Below are 17,877 nucleotides of genomic sequence, written 5' to 3'. Positions count from 1 at the left end.
ACTGTGGGGAGCCTTCTAGTTCACCCGGGGGGGACAGATGAAACTCTGCAACATCGTGCATCGCATCCGAACTGCGGTTTCACAGAACACAGCACAAAACTCAGTCACTGGCTACATTCGAAAAGCCTGGGGGAGGGATGCGCTTGGAAGAGTCACATGCAGTAAGGGAAAAAGGTGCATAGTCACAAAAGGAAATTCATCAGGGTCAATCAATAATCAACAGGAAAAAGGACGACAGCACCTATGGAGCCAGCTCAGGGTTTGAAGAGACAGCCGCTGTCTGTGAACTCCAGCTGCTGCGGCCCTCTGAACTCTCACACAACCAATACTGCACCAATAAACTGATCCTTACTACCCTCTTTCAAACAAAACAGCTGGGCCTTTAGATCCCAACAGACATTTATCTTTAGAATTAAAACACTAACTGATCTATGTGTAGGACAGTTAATCTACAGATCCTCTCCACTTCTCACACCCTCACGCTGAGCTGAACAGAGACCAGCCACTGAGCAGCACATTGCTGGGGAGCAGAAAATCCAGCTCCCTTTAATAACTCATAGATGAGCACAGTCTGTTGACTAGATAGAATGTCAACCCAAAACACATACGTGGGCCACTACATCTGAGAGATTGTGGTTCCTGCCACAAGACTTAGATGCGCTATTCACAGGCTTGGGCCTTGCCTAGAACTCACCCGTGCAATTTGATAAAATTACACTGAGGAAATGATGCATATCTCCAAAAATAAACAAAATGCAAAACAACACACACACAAATCAAACCCAGAACAGATGGCTTGAAAGAGATGGAACTTGAACCATTCTTCTTAACTCTACGCATTTTCTCTTAAAGTGTCGTACTGGAGGGAGGAGGGTAGCGAGGGGCACAGGAAGGACACAGGAAACCTTTCTTACCTTCCTCTACAGGACACTGGGGGAGCTATCATGAGCCAGATGAAATGCAAAGATTTAATAAGATACATTGCCTCCCAGAACTCATACTTGATGTGTTAAACATTCAAAAAGAAAACATGAAGATTCAGGAACACCTCTATTTCCAACTTTTTCAAAGCAAATTTAAGTGTCAGAAAATTCAAGACAGCAGCAGCCTCTCTCAGAATTCATTTTCTTTATTTTCAAAGCATGCAGTGCATAACTATGCATCAAACCAACCATTTACTTTAATTCTGCTTCAGACTTCACTTACTATAATCCTTTATTTTTCTCCAAAAGATGGTTTATCTTAAACTAAAACAACGCAATGAATTACACTATCACAGATAACAAATAATCCCGTTCCACTGACCTTCCTTTGAACTCAAAACATATTAGAAATGATGACAGACTTTTCATGAAAAATGGTTTTTGGTGTTTTATGGTGGAGCAAATAACTGCAGTATTTGCATTTGCTTTAAATAAAATTAGCATAATTAGGTCTACTCAATGTAATCTTATTAACAGCTTTTCACATGAAGACAGAAAGAAATGACTATTACAAGAGTAATAAATCTCATTAAGAGAAATATCTCTAGAAACAAGATAAATCAAAAAGTTGAGAGTACATAAATGCTTCACAATTTTCATTGCTGCATGTGGTACCGTAGTGCCATCATCACATGCTAATGCTAAAACTCTAAGCTGAGGGCACTCTTCCATCTTACTGAATAGAAAAGACATTAAAATCATTAGCGATTTTCTTCCTGGACATCGTGACAGACAGCAGAACAGAAACCAAGACGACCAATGCTGCATCCTCTAACAGAATAGCCAAGCTACAGACTTCAAAAGCAACAGGAAAGCAGATTTCCCTCCTCTTTGTAGGTACCTCTTCCCTACTTTCATTTACCATGTACTTTGGTAAGTTTGCTGGAAGACAGGCCCAGCCAGTAAAAACATATCTAAACTGTGGTCTTGGCTTTTTTTTTTTTTTTTTAAATGAAAAGAGGGCTTAAGTCCCTGTAATTTCTCTACAGTGGAAAAGAAATCATAGGTCCCAGAATGTGTCCTTGCTTAAAAGTCATGGATCAAGTTCCAATTTCTATTATATAGCAATTTCAGCAAAAGAAATTAGCAATTTCAACAATGGAGAATTTAAATCCTAAAGTTAATTCTAGTGATTGTGAATTTCTGGAACTCTAGGGTTTTTTTCCTCCCCCTTCCTTAATCAAGTATTTACTAAGGGACACCATCATTGGGCCAGATTTCACGCTCTTGACTTGATGAGCAACGTATCATTCCAGCACAGTCATGCTGTTCAGATATTGAACTGCTTGGTATAGCAGTAGCTGAATCAATTCCTAAAGAGACTTAGTGAGAAAGAAAAATAATTCATACAAATTTTGGATCTCAACTCATATGCTTAAAATTGGACGAAAGCCAAGGGCAAGTACTCATACTCTTCACATACTCAAGATTTTTCCCAGTATCTTAACAAAAGAGAGAAACAGATTATTATTATTATTATTCTCACTTCTACAGAAGGTTTTAATGGGAGTCCAACTGCAAGATAAGTCTTAAAAGATTGCAGAGCCTATTACATTAATCGGCAAATGAAGCTCCTTTCTAAATATACCGTAATTTCACACCAGGAATGGGAAGACTTTTCAAAAGGTTCCCCATAGTACAGCAGAGCACTAGGGGTGATGGGATGGAGGATGGAAAAAAAAATCGTAAGTACTATAGAAAGCAAGCATAAAGGTATGGAGAAAAATCTTCTGCGGATAGTAACTTGCTATAAAATACAAGTAAATAGCTCTGTGGAAGTTCTGAAATAGTCTCAAAGTTTGCTGAAAAATCTATTAAGTAAGTGTGGAAAATAACATCAGACTGCAAAGAAAATAAGTGTTGTTAAGAGTCATGCAACCTTATATTGCCAGATTTCTAAACAGAACAATTTTGGATTTTTTAAACATTTTATATTTATATTGCTTGAGAAAAGATTAGCATACAAAAGAAATGCCAACGGACCATTAATTTGATACTCAGGGCCATAAGTAATTCAATGAAAGCAGCTTTTTAAAAAAATACATATATATATACATACACACACACACATATTATATATATATAATTCTTTTTAACAAAAGAATATGTTTAAAATTCTTAAACACAGCAATGCAGAAACTATGAAACTGCTAAAGGACTTCTTAAGGCTTTTCATTGGTATAGTGCAGAATGCCATTAGTTCCTTGATACTTTGTGGAAAGCAACAAATAAGGTATTATATTAGAATATACTACATTGATCAATCTGTGGATAATTTTCCAATATTATCAATAAAAAGCTGTAAAAGGAAAAAGCATATTGTGGACTAGGTTTGTAAGCAGTAATACTTTATGCTAGTAATACTGACATATAATACATTACCATTATAGGTTTTTAATTTCCTCCTTCTTTCTGAATTTAATAAGATATATAAAATCAGAAAAAATGCTCAATTTTCCTCTATAAATGAGAAACGTGGCTCATTAATTTCTATGTTTTTATACTTAAATGAAGGATGCAGCAATCAGCCAAGCGACTTTGATTTGCTTACTCGTAAAAACTTTGCAGACCTGGTGCAGGTCTTCTGCATCAGAAATCTCAATTCTCTAACAGAAACTACCAGGCTACCCTGGCTTTTCAGTTTCTCGAGACAAAAATCATTATATACACAAGCAAATTTTTTCTGTACACAACTTACTTCTCCTCTTTATTTCATCTTTTCAAGTATCTACTAAGTTTGTTCAAAACAAAAAGCCTTGTGTTAGGATGAATATATGCTCTTATACATCTACTTAGGTCAACATACCTTTTTTTCCCCCTGCCTCTTTTACAGTCATAATATACCTGACTATTCCCTTCCTTTAAGGTATTTATGTTTTGCAAACAGCACCTGCTTGAACACATTTAAAACAGAAAAAAAAAAGTCATTTTATTTGATAAATTCCCTCTGTAACTTTCAGTTGTCTCAGCAATATTAATAATGGCTAATTTGACAGGGCAACTCCATAACAAGTCACACTGATTCAGGTTTGTGCTGTGACTTTGGCTACCTCCCCACTCTCGCTCGGCTCCAATTCCCAGCCCCAGCCTCCCCTGGCACAGAGGCTTCCCTTCAGGGAGCTGAGCCGACAGACAAATTATTTAACTGGTTTTGGTGGCCAACAAGCAGTGCCAGAGACATGAGACAAGTATCACCAATAAACGGAGAGGGAAGGACTGCAACTGCATCAACTTAGACAGGTTTAAACTACTGTGGAACTGGATTTTGCTATAGGAGGATCAGACTTCATGAGTTTGTTTATTACTGTTATTCAATGGAATAATAGTCCCTCAGGCTGACATTTAGACCTGCTAAAGTTAGCAGCAAAAAGACTCAACGAAGTTGTATATTAACATTTTTGTCTAAAAATAATATTCACGCTATGCTAAAAACACAATGTTCTGGCTATGAGTAATAAACAGATTCAAATATAAACTTTTAATTAGAAAACTCTGTAAAGTGGACAAGTTTTAGGGCAGGGATGAATAACTGTAACTAAACAAAGTTTTTGAAGATCATTCACTGCTTATGCTTTCAACCTCACCTTCCACCATTACTGCAATCCTGGGCCTTACTTAAGAGCCCTTGTGCTAAATTCTTCCAAAAATACACATAGGAAGATAAAAATCATAAAATTGGTCTGAATGATATGGCAGTGCATTATGAACTGCTTTCTTTCCAAATGGCATATGCAATTCTCTTAAACATGTTTTCCATAATACTTAAACATCCCAGACAAGCTAAGATATCAATAAGCACAGGGCAACTGTTAAGAAGCAAATTTCTGAGTCAAAAGGCATTAAAATAGTTGGTTGACACTGCACTATTGCACATCTCGGCATCAACATCCACTTGCACTTAAACAAAAGATTATCAGCAACTCAGAGACAAACCTTAGAAAGCTTCATGTGCAAGGGAAAGAATCTTGTGTGTTTAGACAAATATATGTCAGTAAGAGTATTCAAGACCAACACCTATAATTTTTATGCAAAAAGAGAATCACCTTTTTTAAACTATAGCAATTGCATGAGATTGAGTTGCTTCATTTGCAAACTCTTCCGCAGACAGGGATCATAACAGATGCACCAGTCGCTACATGTGGAAATGTTACACCAAGAACCAGCTCTTTGCATCAAAAAAATCCTTAACAAAAGACTGTCTGTTGTCAATAAGCCCTGAAACGTGCAGCACATCCTATTCTTCAGTTAAAAAAAAAAAAGAAAAAAGAAGAAGAATTTAAAAAGAACTAGGCTACTTATGTTCACTTAAAGAAATAATATTTAAGCAAAGGTATTCTAGTAAACCCACCCTGTCGCAGGGGGAATTTCAAAAATAACAAACAGCTCCTCGGAACGGGGCAAACGACACGTTCATCATCCTAAGGGAAATCACCCCGTCCCGAGGGAGCCCGGGCTGCCTTCGTTAGGCCAAACCAGGGCTGCTCGTTGCAGCACTTTACTTAGGGGCCCAACTTAACAGGAGGTGCCCAGACCCAGGGAAACTGCTTTCCCTTTCCCTCCCCACTGCCTCCTGGTACCTACCTGTTTTGTTATATATTCCCTAGGAAATCTTTCCAGGATAATTAAGTCCTATCCACAGGAATTGGCCTTGTTACCCACAAGAGCATTAAGTCTCTAGTCTCGCACTACCCAGCACCTGACTATTATGATAGCTTCAAAAAAGGACCTGGTGCTACAAGTGGCCCTGCTTTTTTCCAGCCTTTGCTGAGGTTAGCCAATGTCTCACACTGCACAGGTACAAAATCATCTCAGCTTTAGGCAACCTGCCCATTTATACAATGTAAATAGAGGATCTCCTGACAGTTCTTTAACATCATGCAAACATCACTGATAAAAAAAAAAAAAAATTCCAAACAAGTGACTTAGGTTTAAGTAAAAATCTATGCTGCTGATATAAAATTTAACTTTAATTTGGTGTTTCCACACACTATGGATTTTTTCTGATATGTAGATGATAAAACACTTACTGATAGCTGGAATAAAAAAAATCTTAAGCACTGTTTAAAAACATGTCACTCATGAAACCACTTTTTTATGCCATTGTAGAACCTTAGACTGCAGTGGGAAACAAAATTACAAACGCTACAAGTCACGGTTCCTTAAAATGCCAGATGCTCTATATTAACAAGCTCAGCAGGACAAAAAGTAAGAATTTTCATACAGTGGGAAATTCTGCTAACTTGACGAATCCTGTATATGAGAAACTTTGAAGTGTTTTGATTAGTAAAATAAACTTCCAAGACATAGTTGCAAAACAAAACAGAAACCTCACTATTACCCACAGGAATCCCTGCAGCAATTAAACCAGAGCTCTGCAAAATCCCCTAAAAGGAATAAAATTATCCACATGGAATTTTGAAAAAGAAAATATTTCTCAGAATTGGAATGAGAAATTCTGCAAAGAAACCTTCAATAAAGATCACACTCTATATGAAATGCAAATGAAAAAAATATTCAAAGCAGTTGCTCAAGTACTATCAATTCCATAGCAGAAGTAACATTCACCTTGCAGACTAAGCCTAACACTAGGTGAAACAAGCAAACACATACAGTTAAAATAAGAGGAATCTTCACCTCCTCCACATATTTTTACACTGTGGAGTGTGGGAACAAAAATTCTAGCACTGAAAGCCTCTCTATCAGCCTCCCTCCTCCTCCCCAGTGACAGAGTAACAGCAGCCCTGCCTTGAATGATGTTTCTCATATGATTCTCCATCAAGCCAAGCACTCACACCAACATAAATAATATCAGAAACTCAATTGGACACAATTTTCTTAGTAAGAAAAGAGCCAAATGAAGTTATGTCAGCAGAAGCAACCACAAGTGATCACACACAGAAGCCAGAGAGTTTTAAGCTAAGCAGGGAAACAGACTTATCATGGAAATATAGAGAGGCTTGCCTGAACTGAAACTCTTTTCCATTCAATTGCACCAATCTGTCACACTGCAGAGACCTAAGCAGTTCTTAACAATACCAAGCCTCCTATATGGGGCAGTTTTAAAATCTTAATATCTGCTTAAGATCTGAATTCTTCAAATCCACTCAAAATAAAAACCTGTGCTCCAAAGGAAACGTATAGCGTTAGTAATATATTTAGATGCATGTAGTTTTTGGCTAAGAATCAAAAATAAAATTTTTAAACAACAAAATCTCAGTTTGCACATATGTATCGTCTGTGCCATAAAATAGCTGGAAAAGAGACAGAGCAGAAAACACTTCAAAGGGAATGAAGCAACTGATGAATCATGAACATGGTTTCGTAAGACACCAAGTATAATACAAAGTCATTAACTACAAAGCATAAGCTAAAACCTCCTTGTAAAGAATCTATTGGCTATTATCTTGCTCCAAAGGGTTCCACCTCCCGAAGAAAGGATTCAGGAGCCAAGCTGAACTGGTTCAGCTAACGGCCCAATACAAGGGGGCTGCTCAACAAAAACAAGAACTCTGCAGACGATGTGTACCGAGTCCACCACAGTAACATATTATAAGGAAACCATAATTTAAGTTCATGAATAAACACAGGTTACTCTAGTAGCATGTGTGAATACTGAAACGTTCAATGCCCTGGCAAAGTCTGAGTTTGGGCAATTCCACCCCCCCCCCTTTTTTTTTAAAAAAAAAAAAAAAAAAGTGCTAACAAACATGATTAGAACTCTATTTATCAATCTCTGTCAGAAGCAAGGCCATTTTCTTTGGGTGGCTGCCACATTGATTTGCCTTCGCACATACTTTTTAGGGAAGAATTAAGTTCTTGTATAGCGTCCCTTAAGACCTGTCAAATATCGCAAGAGAACAGCAGACTTATGTACATTTTTAGCACCATCTCATAAATCCCTTTGGCTAAGTTTCTCTTCTGTAAGCAAGACAAAGATCAGTTTACATTATATTGTGGGAGGTCTTCAGGTTTAAATTTAAACTTTCCTATAATATGCTGTGTTTTAAATGAACATAAAATATTCAAAATAGGTTCAGTGTTTCATTTAATTCATGGAAATACTTAGGAAAAAAAATAGAAAAAAAAATCCTTCTTTAATTCAGAGCTGATTGCACAAGTAATTATACAAAGATAACTGCCTTGGCCTATGATGTGTCTGGAAAAAAAACTTCCAGAGAACCTGAATATTAAATCCTGCTTTACTGAGAGTTAGCAACCATTAGCTTCCATTTGAAGAGACTCTTGCCAAGGGTTTCATTTTAAAGCAGCCATTCTTACCAAAGAACAATTATTTTATTAATGCAAAAATCTTTAAACCTTTCTCTGGAATATCCTACCATCACGTACTGCTCCAGGAGGAAGTGAAGCAGTAAATGAAACGGCAGCTCAGGCAGAGACCAGATAGCCAAGATTGACAGACTTCTATACCCCACCTGGCTACCAATTTTTTCCATGACTTTAGTAAACACATGGGAAGGTTTCACCTCTCCACAAAAATGAGGACATATTATACTTTACCTCCCTAAAGGCGCAATGGGAGGCAATGAGACACCAATTCAAAACACTTCTGGAACAAAATATAGAACTGACTGAAGAGTCTCAGTTGTTCTCGAATGACTAGTTACTTAAAGTCAAGTCTCAGCATCTTCCCCAGCCAAATTTATTTCTACCGTCCCACGTTTTGTAATAAATAGAAATAAAACAATGTGCCTGATGCCCTGCAGATCAGTAGGTCTGCTTTACATAACTGGATACAGTAAGAACCAGACTAAGGCTATATCCTAATTTCACACATGTTGTTGCTTTTTCTTTTGTTGTTGTTGTTTCATGGCGAATTTGCCTTTATTAACAAAGGGGAGATACTAAGAGTCTCCTACCCGAGTCACTTGTCAGGAGTCTTCACTGTATGAGCTGTCACTGTATCCATTCAGAATATTTTGTCGACACATGTTGCAATCTTTACTTAAAAAAAAAAATCTGGACCTTGGGTTAAGTTTAAATAGAAAATTTAATGTGCATATAGCTGGAATTTACAACTGCATCACTTTCCAATCTCTCTTTGAGTATGAGTCTTAACCCATTTTAATTGCCAAGTTTCATATATGTGATAACCAATGAGCTCAGCTTGGTGAAAACAAGATGAAGTAATCCTCTGAGGACTCAAAAAAGTCAAAATTCAGTATGACTAAAATGAAACAGTTAATCCTCTAAAGCATTTTACACAGAAGGATTTATCTGAATTTAAAACAATGAGACGGTTCATAAAACCCATTGCTAGGAGGCCCAAGGGGAAGGGCTGTATCGCTCACTACAGGTTGTCAACAGCTCCCTGCAGTTTTTCCAACAATGTGACACTCATGAAAAGAATAGGGCCAAGTGCTGCAAATAATTCAGGTCACATAACATTAAAGACAAGTAATAACATAGTCGTGGAAGAGTGATCAACGTCACAGTCAGCATATAATAAATGTACAAAAAAAGTCACGTTATTTAAGCTCTGCTCCACTCATAACTTAAATTTCACAATTCTTATAGCAGCAGGGATTAAGGCATTAAAATGACCATCCTGTGTGCAAATAACTCTCCGTTCACCAACCGTGATGGGATCCTGCTTTGATGCACAATATACTATTTTCTATATTTGGCAAATAAGTTTGAACCAAATGGCACATAACTTTATCAAGCCTAACAACAACCGCAAGGTTACATAAATCTCATCAACTCCCAGAGCGCAGAAATTCAGAAAAGAGTCCCTTGGCTCAGCACAGGAAATCTGGGAACACTTTTTGAAGTCTATGGCCAGCACATCCTCCCTCTTATTTTAAAAAAATATATATTACTTAAAGTAATTTTATTTATATATAAAGCATGACGTTATGACAAGAGAGCTGTTCACTGAGCATGGTTCAAAACAGGGCTAATGGCTCTCATTTGTAGTTCAAATTTATCTTATGTCTCCTTTTCTTATCTCAAAGAAAAAAGCCACTTTATATGTACTCCTTGAGAACTCAGGGAAAGCATCTTTCATCATATCCAAAGAGATAGCTTGGTCCTACATAATCATTATCAAATCTTATGTTTTACAACGTAAATGTTTTCCGGACAAGGGATAATTACGAGTTTTCACCACAGGAGATAACATACACTGAGTACTGCACTTTGATTTCCACTGCTGAGATCCACTACACAGCTCAGCAACAAGCAATATGCAAAAAAAAATAAAAATAAAAATAAAAATCCCTATTATTTCCAAGCATGCAATTATGCAAGTGTTTAATAGTCTGATCACAGGCTTTGATATCCAGGAGTATTCAGTGTTCCTGTTCTGTTCAATCAGACTTGGGACATGCTAAAGTGTGTTTATATAATGAATCAGTAAAGGTTTTACTAAATTATAAATCCATTCCTACACCCTCAACCAATTACCTCTACAAAGTTCTTTCAGATTCTTTTAACTATTGTATAACAGTTACACACGCTAAAGACTCAAACAGGAGCTATGGCTTCAGCATAACAGCCTGAAATTTTATCCTCTCATTTTTAACAGAAAAAAACAGGAGGAAACACTTAGGAGAATCTTTTTGACCACTGGGTGCCACTCTTGTTCTGTGCAAAATAAACTGCCTGGCAGTAGCTCAGTCCCTTCTTCACAGCTAATCCTTCTAAACAGGAGAGAAGATGAAAGAGTTTTCCTACAAGTTCCTACAGAACACAAACTAGTTTCTGAAACCCTTTACTATTGCTCCTAGCCTCAGTGAAACAAGCCTGGGAGAAAACCCTTACACTGTGCAAACCCTTTTCCTGTGAAATTACCTAACAATCCAGTAATGCTCTGTCTAAACTGCCATATTCAAAGGCACACATACACAGTGCAGCTGTGCAGCCCTGCAGTATGGTATTGCTGCTGCTAGAAAGGGGCCAGAGGCCTTGCACGGAGCTTACAGTGCCTCAGCTCTGAGGCTTGTCAGGCTTTTCTGAACATTTCTTGGTCTCCCTGCAGTTTTAGTTTATTTGCTGTAGGTGAAAAAGCTATTGACCAGGTGTCTATAGCTAATATGTTTTCCTTTTTTTTTTTTTTTTTTTTTTTTTATCTTGACCTGATACAACCCTAACTTTATATAGATTGCAGCAACAAGGAGTTAGTCTATGTAGAACACGATATTTACAACTAACCCCCTGATGCAGCACACAGAAATACAGACCTGATAACACAACAGGGGCCTTGAGAAGTGGAAATACAGGATGGGCGCTAGGGGAGCACAGGCGTGGAATGATGAGAGACAGGGCACTAGCCTGGCACTGCAGACTCACTGACACAAGTTAGCAACAATCAGTTGGACAAAACTGGTTTCAGAGGTAACAAAGAACAGTACCTAATATATTTAGGAGGCATCGTATATAGTGCACTGTCCTGCACACTTGATTTATATCAAACAATCCCATACCAGACATTATTGCAAATGTATGTATGTTACAGTCACACTGCCTAATACTTTCCTAACATTTCATAGAGAGGAATTTAAGGCAGAGATTAAATGGTGGTCACATAAGTATGATGTTTTATAGAAATATCCAGTCTTGTCCACAACCCTATCATTTTATTACTCTGTGAACTCTTTTGATACTAAAAATCAGAAGAAAAAAAAAGAAAGGAAAGTCCTAAAGAATAAGTAAACAGTTTGATAAGTTTATACAGGAGACCTTCTCTGTTTCTATATTGTTTCAAAGCATAAGTGTCCATAAGTACATATTATAAATGTGAACCTGTTAGATGTCAAGACAGACTATGATCAAAGTAGATGTACAGTTTACAACACATTTTTGTCAGATAGTCTACAGAAGAGAACTTTTTTAAAGAATATTTTTAAAAAACACAGCATTCATTTCACTGTTTACTGCATGTAGTAATATTTATACATATATTAAAATATAAAGGTAGCATATAAAACTTCATACTTTGTCTGAAGGACCACAGTAACAAAGATGGAAAAGTAGTTCTTCAACGACTACCACAAGGGGAAGGGCAAGATATCTGTTAACCAACATCCAGCATTGTTGAAACGAAGTTTCCCAGAAGTTTCATGGTTCCAAATTCAAAGCCCATCTAGAGAGGATCCTAACTTGGCTGCTTTGAGCAGGAGAGTGGAATAGACATTTTTCCAACCTACACGATTCTCCGTGGGGCACTGCTGTCAAGGTTTACAACATACCTGTATTCAGGCTGCCGACTTATTGAATGATCATCCCTGGGCCATCTGTATCCTGATTTATCCTGCAACACACAGACACTGATGTGTGATTAGTAGTCACATGTTACTCATTCAGTGTAGAAAAAGCTAAAAGAAAGTATTAATCTTTTGCAGAGATTTACTCTGTTCACTCCAACCACTTCTTTTTTGTCCTTCTGTATAATTACAAAAAGAAAAAAAACACCTCAACTATCTTGAAACGCTGTATGAAACACTAAGAACAATAAAGATTTATATTTTCTCACAACTATGTGTATGAACTCCTGAGTTTCAGTAAGGAGGGGGAATCTCCCCATTACAATGTAAATTCTTATCAGAATTCAGGCAGTTAAGTATAAGGGGGCTGGGGTAAGCAGCAATCATAACCTTTTAAAAAAAAATCTCATTTTTTTCTACTTAAATGTAGCTTCTGGAAGAAAACGTAACCAACACCATGACAGAATTTAGATCAGTATCTTTTCAAAAGAGAAATTCAACAAGTCCTACACAGAAGGACTTGTTATATATGAAAAAAGTACAACCTATTTCCTTTAGATAACTTTATATCGCATTAGACAGGGCTTCTAGCAACGCCCATTTTCCCAAATCAGACTTTCTGAGCTCTCCAGAAAATTGGAAAAGCGTTCCTTTCCATGTTCACAGGGCAACTAGGAACAACAGAAGCAGCAAATCAGAACATGGCATCATCAGTTACAAGAGCCTCAGAAGCAGAATAACTGCACAAAAGCATGGAAGCCGGGATGCTTTTCTCTATCCTCCTCTTTCAATTTGGAAGCGACGCTACACACGAACGATGCGAGTCACCACTGCTCAGCATTGGAGCATTAACGAGAAGACCAGGGTGACGGTAACGAGAGGAGAATCACCTTACGTACACCGCGGTGTGCTGGGCCACTTCTCCGCTCGTGGGCGAAACCGCGACCCTCCTCGTAGTCCCTGTAGTCCAGGTGGTTGTAGTCATCGTAGCGACCGTATCCGCCATCCCCTGGTCTTTCGAACAGAGCTGGCTTCTTGGGCACAACGTTCACTACTCTGTGGTAGTCATCCTAAACCACAGGACAAGGGAAATCATATCGCTGTTAGCAACTGTGAAGCACAGAAAACAAAACAACCACCAAAAAAAATCTTAAATACTGGAAAGTGATAATCTAAAACTAAAATAGGAGAAGGGAAAAATATGCATTAAAAGTCAGGTCAGTCTGATGTTGGAATAGCTTATTGCTCTAACTGAACCCCAACAGATGCATCCCTTCAGCACTACTAGCTTAACTAAAGATGGAAAACCCCAAATGCAGCTGAAGATTCTTTTGAAAATGTAAAGCAATAGCATTTGCCCTTTTTCTAAGCATCAGCTACATATATTTCTCAGACACCTCCACCATTAACTTAAGAAAAGAATGCAATAAGTAAAGCTACATCTGAAATGGCTATAAGGCCAAGAATCAGTTTGTAAATGTTATGTTTTGTCAGTAACACCCACCATGCTATGGAGATGACAGAGAAGACAGTGCATAAGCTGAACAGACAGACCTTTTCTATACATTCCATGCTTTCTTTTCCACACATATTTGGTGGCTCTTTGCTACGATGTAGAATTATTCTATTTCTTTCAAATAAAACATCAAACATCATTTACCACTTAAAGACATCCCTTCTTTATTAAGAACAAATTGCTAGAAAAACAAATTTACTTTCAAAGAACTGAACTTTACATAAACAAAATTGCAAGTAAAAAAAGTAAGTGAAAACATAAACTCAAGACCTTATCTTTTAAGTCTTCTTCCTTTAACATGATTTTTGTCATGCACCTTAAAAATTCCAGATAGAAAATGCAGGCTTGAATCAGTGCATGCAATTTGGAAGGTGAAAAAAAAAATGTGCACAAGCTAGAACTTTTCCCTAGCTGCAGAAATCATGAAATAACTAAAAGGTTTTTTTTTCCAGAAAAGTATCTTCAATTAACAAACTGCTAAATATTATCATGCAAAAAAAGTTAGTTCTGATTTCAGAGACCACCCAATAAATTCACTAGAGGGCAATGCAAGGCAACCTAGAGCCCCACTGATACAAAGCAGAGGCTGTGTGCAAATCTACACAGAGTCACAAGGCTCAATCAACCTTCGCTGAGTTGAATACCCCCCAAAACATTTTTTTTTCACTTTGAAAAGATAGATATGATATGAAGCTAAAGCAAAATTGCTCTGTGCTTTAACCTCATTCAAAAGCCCACCTCACATGGGCTGACATGCTAATTAACACTGGATTTGGACAGGTCCCTTGCTCTCTTGAAAGAGAGACACTGCTTTCTGTACCCCTGGCGCCTCTCAATCCCAACACAGCGACCCACTAACAAACACTGACGCACTCATAAGACACACTGATGAATAAATTGATGCTACTTTGCTTGTCTGGCCAAAAATATTTTATATGCACAAACAGTCACAACAGCACGGGCTTACGAGGAGAGAAACTGCCTGCCAACCATCTTGAGGGTGCAGAGCCATACAAGGAGGAGCTACATAGCCTCCTTTCAGCAGGGCGCAGCACCATCACCTGTGTTCTACTCGATCCGAGAAGCGGCTGACTAAACACCCTTGTGCAAAATTAACTGGCTTCTAGTATACTGAAAATGCAGGAATTTTGTTGTTCCGACCCATTTTCTCTCTTCTTTAGTGATCTCAGACAGAAAGAGGGGAGGAAAAAAAAAACAAAAAAAAAAGCATTCTTGCACCTACTCCTTTAGCACCGTGACTTTCTAAAAGCATTCTGAAGTTAACCTAGCAAAGAGCAACAGTAGATTCTGGGTTTTTTACTTTCACAAATATAACATATAGTAGAAGTCTTCATGCCTCCACAGACTTCCATCAACACTCTTCTTGGCAAGCTTTTAGCTTGCAAGGCTCCAAAATATAACATGTCTAGAAAATACCTATTTTAGAAGTTTGTTACCAACATTTGTTTCTAATCTTTAAACATTTTATTAAAAATAGCACTAGTAACAAGAACAATGCTGAAAGTTATTTTACCACCTTTTGAATACCTTCAAAAATGCATCAATATTAAAAAAAATAGTTCTGAGTAAAAACTAAGGCTTTTAGTTCTTCCAGAAACTATTAAAGATCTTGTGTGCAATTACACATAATTAAACTGAAAAACAACTTATCAGAATATGCCGCAGATACTTCTAAGGGATTTTGGCAGCAAATCATACAACGGCTACTTGCGTAGGCATCATATTTTCTCTGTGAAGATCCATTTGCTAGATTCTTGGTTTAAATGAATGAGAGGAGAACTGAACCAGGGGAGGGAAAAAATATGTAAAGGTTTCCTAGAAACTCAATTATTTCTATAAACACAACCCCTATAGTTTGAGCCCAGTCCTAAAGAAGCATAGTGTACACTTGCATCAGGATGCATCCTTGGAGGAAGGCGTTCTCTTGGAAGTCTTTCATAGTCATATCGCCCTTCAGACCACATGTCGTCTCTCCGATACGCCACTAAAGACAAGAAAAACACTATTAACCAACACCAAACTTACTATGAGAAGCCAAAACACAGTCAGCAGAGAATAAATGCTCTCCAGTATCTCCCACTGTAATGTATTAGGCACAGGCTCGGTACATGCACTTCCTTTTTAAATTATTTAAAAATTGAACTTACCTGTTATAGAAAATAATCAGAGAACTTCAGTCAGAAAAAAAAGCTAGAAATCAAAGTTCTGATAACATCATTATTCAAACCTCCAAAACGTGAAGGTCCATGTTAACCTCTTACAGAAGAGGTTAACAGCTCTATAAGAGATTATAGACACAGTTTTATTGGTACAACTTTGATACACCAGGCTATTTAAAGACATTTACATTCTCCACACAGAACCTGAGCAGTGAATACCTGGCACAGTTTGAAAGTGGTTTTAACTCAGAATAATACTTGTGGGAGACATTGCTTAATCTGTACAGATTTGTGTATGCACACTTCAAAACAGAACTCAGATTTTTGCAAAAACTGGGAATTAGTGCAATATAGTCAGCATAATTACAGCTACTTACAAGAGTCCTATTGAAATACAAGCATTTTTTAAATACCAGCTCTATGACCAATTTCACACAGACACACTTCACAACAATGTTGAGACTGCTTAACAAAAATTAGGGGGAATTATAAAAAGATTTGGCTCCTCTATTTTAAGATTGAACAATTCCTGCTTTTTAATATAATGTTATAATTTTGATTGAGCATCTAGAAAGAGGTTAACATGACACATTGTTCTGACAGTCAGGACAAAGCTCCTCGATATATTTGTGATTTAAGTTTATTTTATGCATGCCATTTTTCCTGTTTTGAAATGGTACCTGGCAGAACAAATGAGCTTCTCTTCCTAGAAAAAAAAAGGTGTCTTTCAAAATCAAAAACAATAACTAAATTCAGGTGGAAATAAATCAACACCATGAGATTTATGTTATGCTGTGTCAGATGACACAAACAGGAAGAGCCAAAGAATATTCTGACAGCTGTAGAGGAGACACACCTAAATCCCAAATTGTGTAATGTCTATGGCTGAAAATAGATGAGAAAATGCCAGAATCATACTTTTCAAATTTCCCTTTTGTTTGAGTTACTAAAAACATTTGACAAAAGAAAGAAACAGCAGGACATAGTCAGGAGGAAGGATAAGACTATCTACCCTAACCTTGCACAAACAAAATAGTTAATTGAGATAGATCTTTGAAGCCATTTAAAAATAATGATTAATACAGATGAACAAAAATCATAGTAAGGGCTTACTAATCATCAGAGACTGTTTTTTTGAAAAACAATGAATACCTGCATACTCACTTGCCTGTCAGTTTCAGCAACCTGCTTCTGGAGTCCCATTCAATGATTACCTAAAAAAAAAGCAAAAATTTTCACATAAATGTATAAATATGTTCTCTTTTACAAAAACTAGGTATTTAAAAACTAAATCCTTTTACTGTCGTTCTCCATAATCTGTTGGCATTAGCTCAAAAGAATTCATTACACTAAACTAAAAAAGGACACGGACTATACAGCTAAATTCAGCATACCAAGGACAAATTTCCTATGACAAATTAGGAACACCACCTTCCTAGAACTATTGGAGTTTTGTTTTCTTTTTGTCACCTTTTGCTCACTACTCCAAGTCTTAAATTCACTTCCATCTGTTAGCAAAATCTTTTGGAAATAAATGTAATTGCTTTCATAGAAACAGGACCATATTTGATATACTCTTTTATCCTGTATTCATTTAACTATCCTTTGGTATGACTAGAGAAAACACAAGACTCAGCAGCACATCAGAGGTTAGTGAAAAGCTTGGTTCAACATAAGCCTTTCCTTTGACGATTTTAGAGAGTAAATCCTTACGAAGTAGCTCCTTCTCTAATTATCAGCAGCCTCTCACTCCAGGCATTTTGAATCTACTCTATACCAAGGGTACAACCAAAACAGCATCTTCTTAAAAGAAAAAGAAGAAAAGAAAATGCTGCTCCTTTTATGTCCTTTAAGTAGGTTCCATAACCAAAGCACAGGGATAGTCTGGGATAGTCACAGATAAAAATAAATAAAAAACTCTCTAAATAAATTTGGTTGTTACTGTTTGGCAGGGTGGCAAGGGGAAGTGTTTG

At 37.1% G+C, this 17,877-nt stretch overlaps 1 protein-coding gene across 2 annotated transcripts in view; it reads right to left on the bottom strand.

Moving 5' to 3' along the window:
* The window catches only part of PPHLN1 (periphilin 1), a 58,352-nt gene extending 41,232 nt beyond the window's left edge, over positions 1 to 17,120 (bottom strand). For both annotated transcript variants that reach the window (XM_088524132.1, XM_088524133.1), the window contains exons 1-4: positions 17,069 to 17,120; positions 15,632 to 15,729; positions 13,099 to 13,278; positions 12,194 to 12,255 (exon numbers count right to left, since the gene is read on the bottom strand). In XM_088524132.1, the coding sequence (XP_088380258.1) occupies positions 12,194 to 12,255; positions 13,099 to 13,278; positions 15,632 to 15,729; position 17,069 (341 nt within the window). In that variant the 5' untranslated portion in view covers positions 17,070 to 17,120. The remainder of the gene's footprint in view (positions 1 to 12,193; positions 12,256 to 13,098; positions 13,279 to 15,631; positions 15,730 to 17,068) is intronic.
* Positions 17,121 to 17,877: the final 757 nt, after the last annotated feature.

The sequence above is a fragment of the Tinamus guttatus genome, unplaced genomic scaffold (genome assembly GCF_059628265.1).
Source record: "Tinamus guttatus ecotype Peru unplaced genomic scaffold, ASM5962826v1 Tinamus_guttatus_pri_ptg000206l, whole genome shotgun sequence".
Taxonomy (NCBI): Eukaryota; Metazoa; Chordata; class Aves; order Tinamiformes; family Tinamidae; genus Tinamus; species Tinamus guttatus.
The sequence above is the reverse complement of the archived record's forward strand: the minus strand, read 5'-3'. Positions and strand labels throughout refer to the sequence as shown.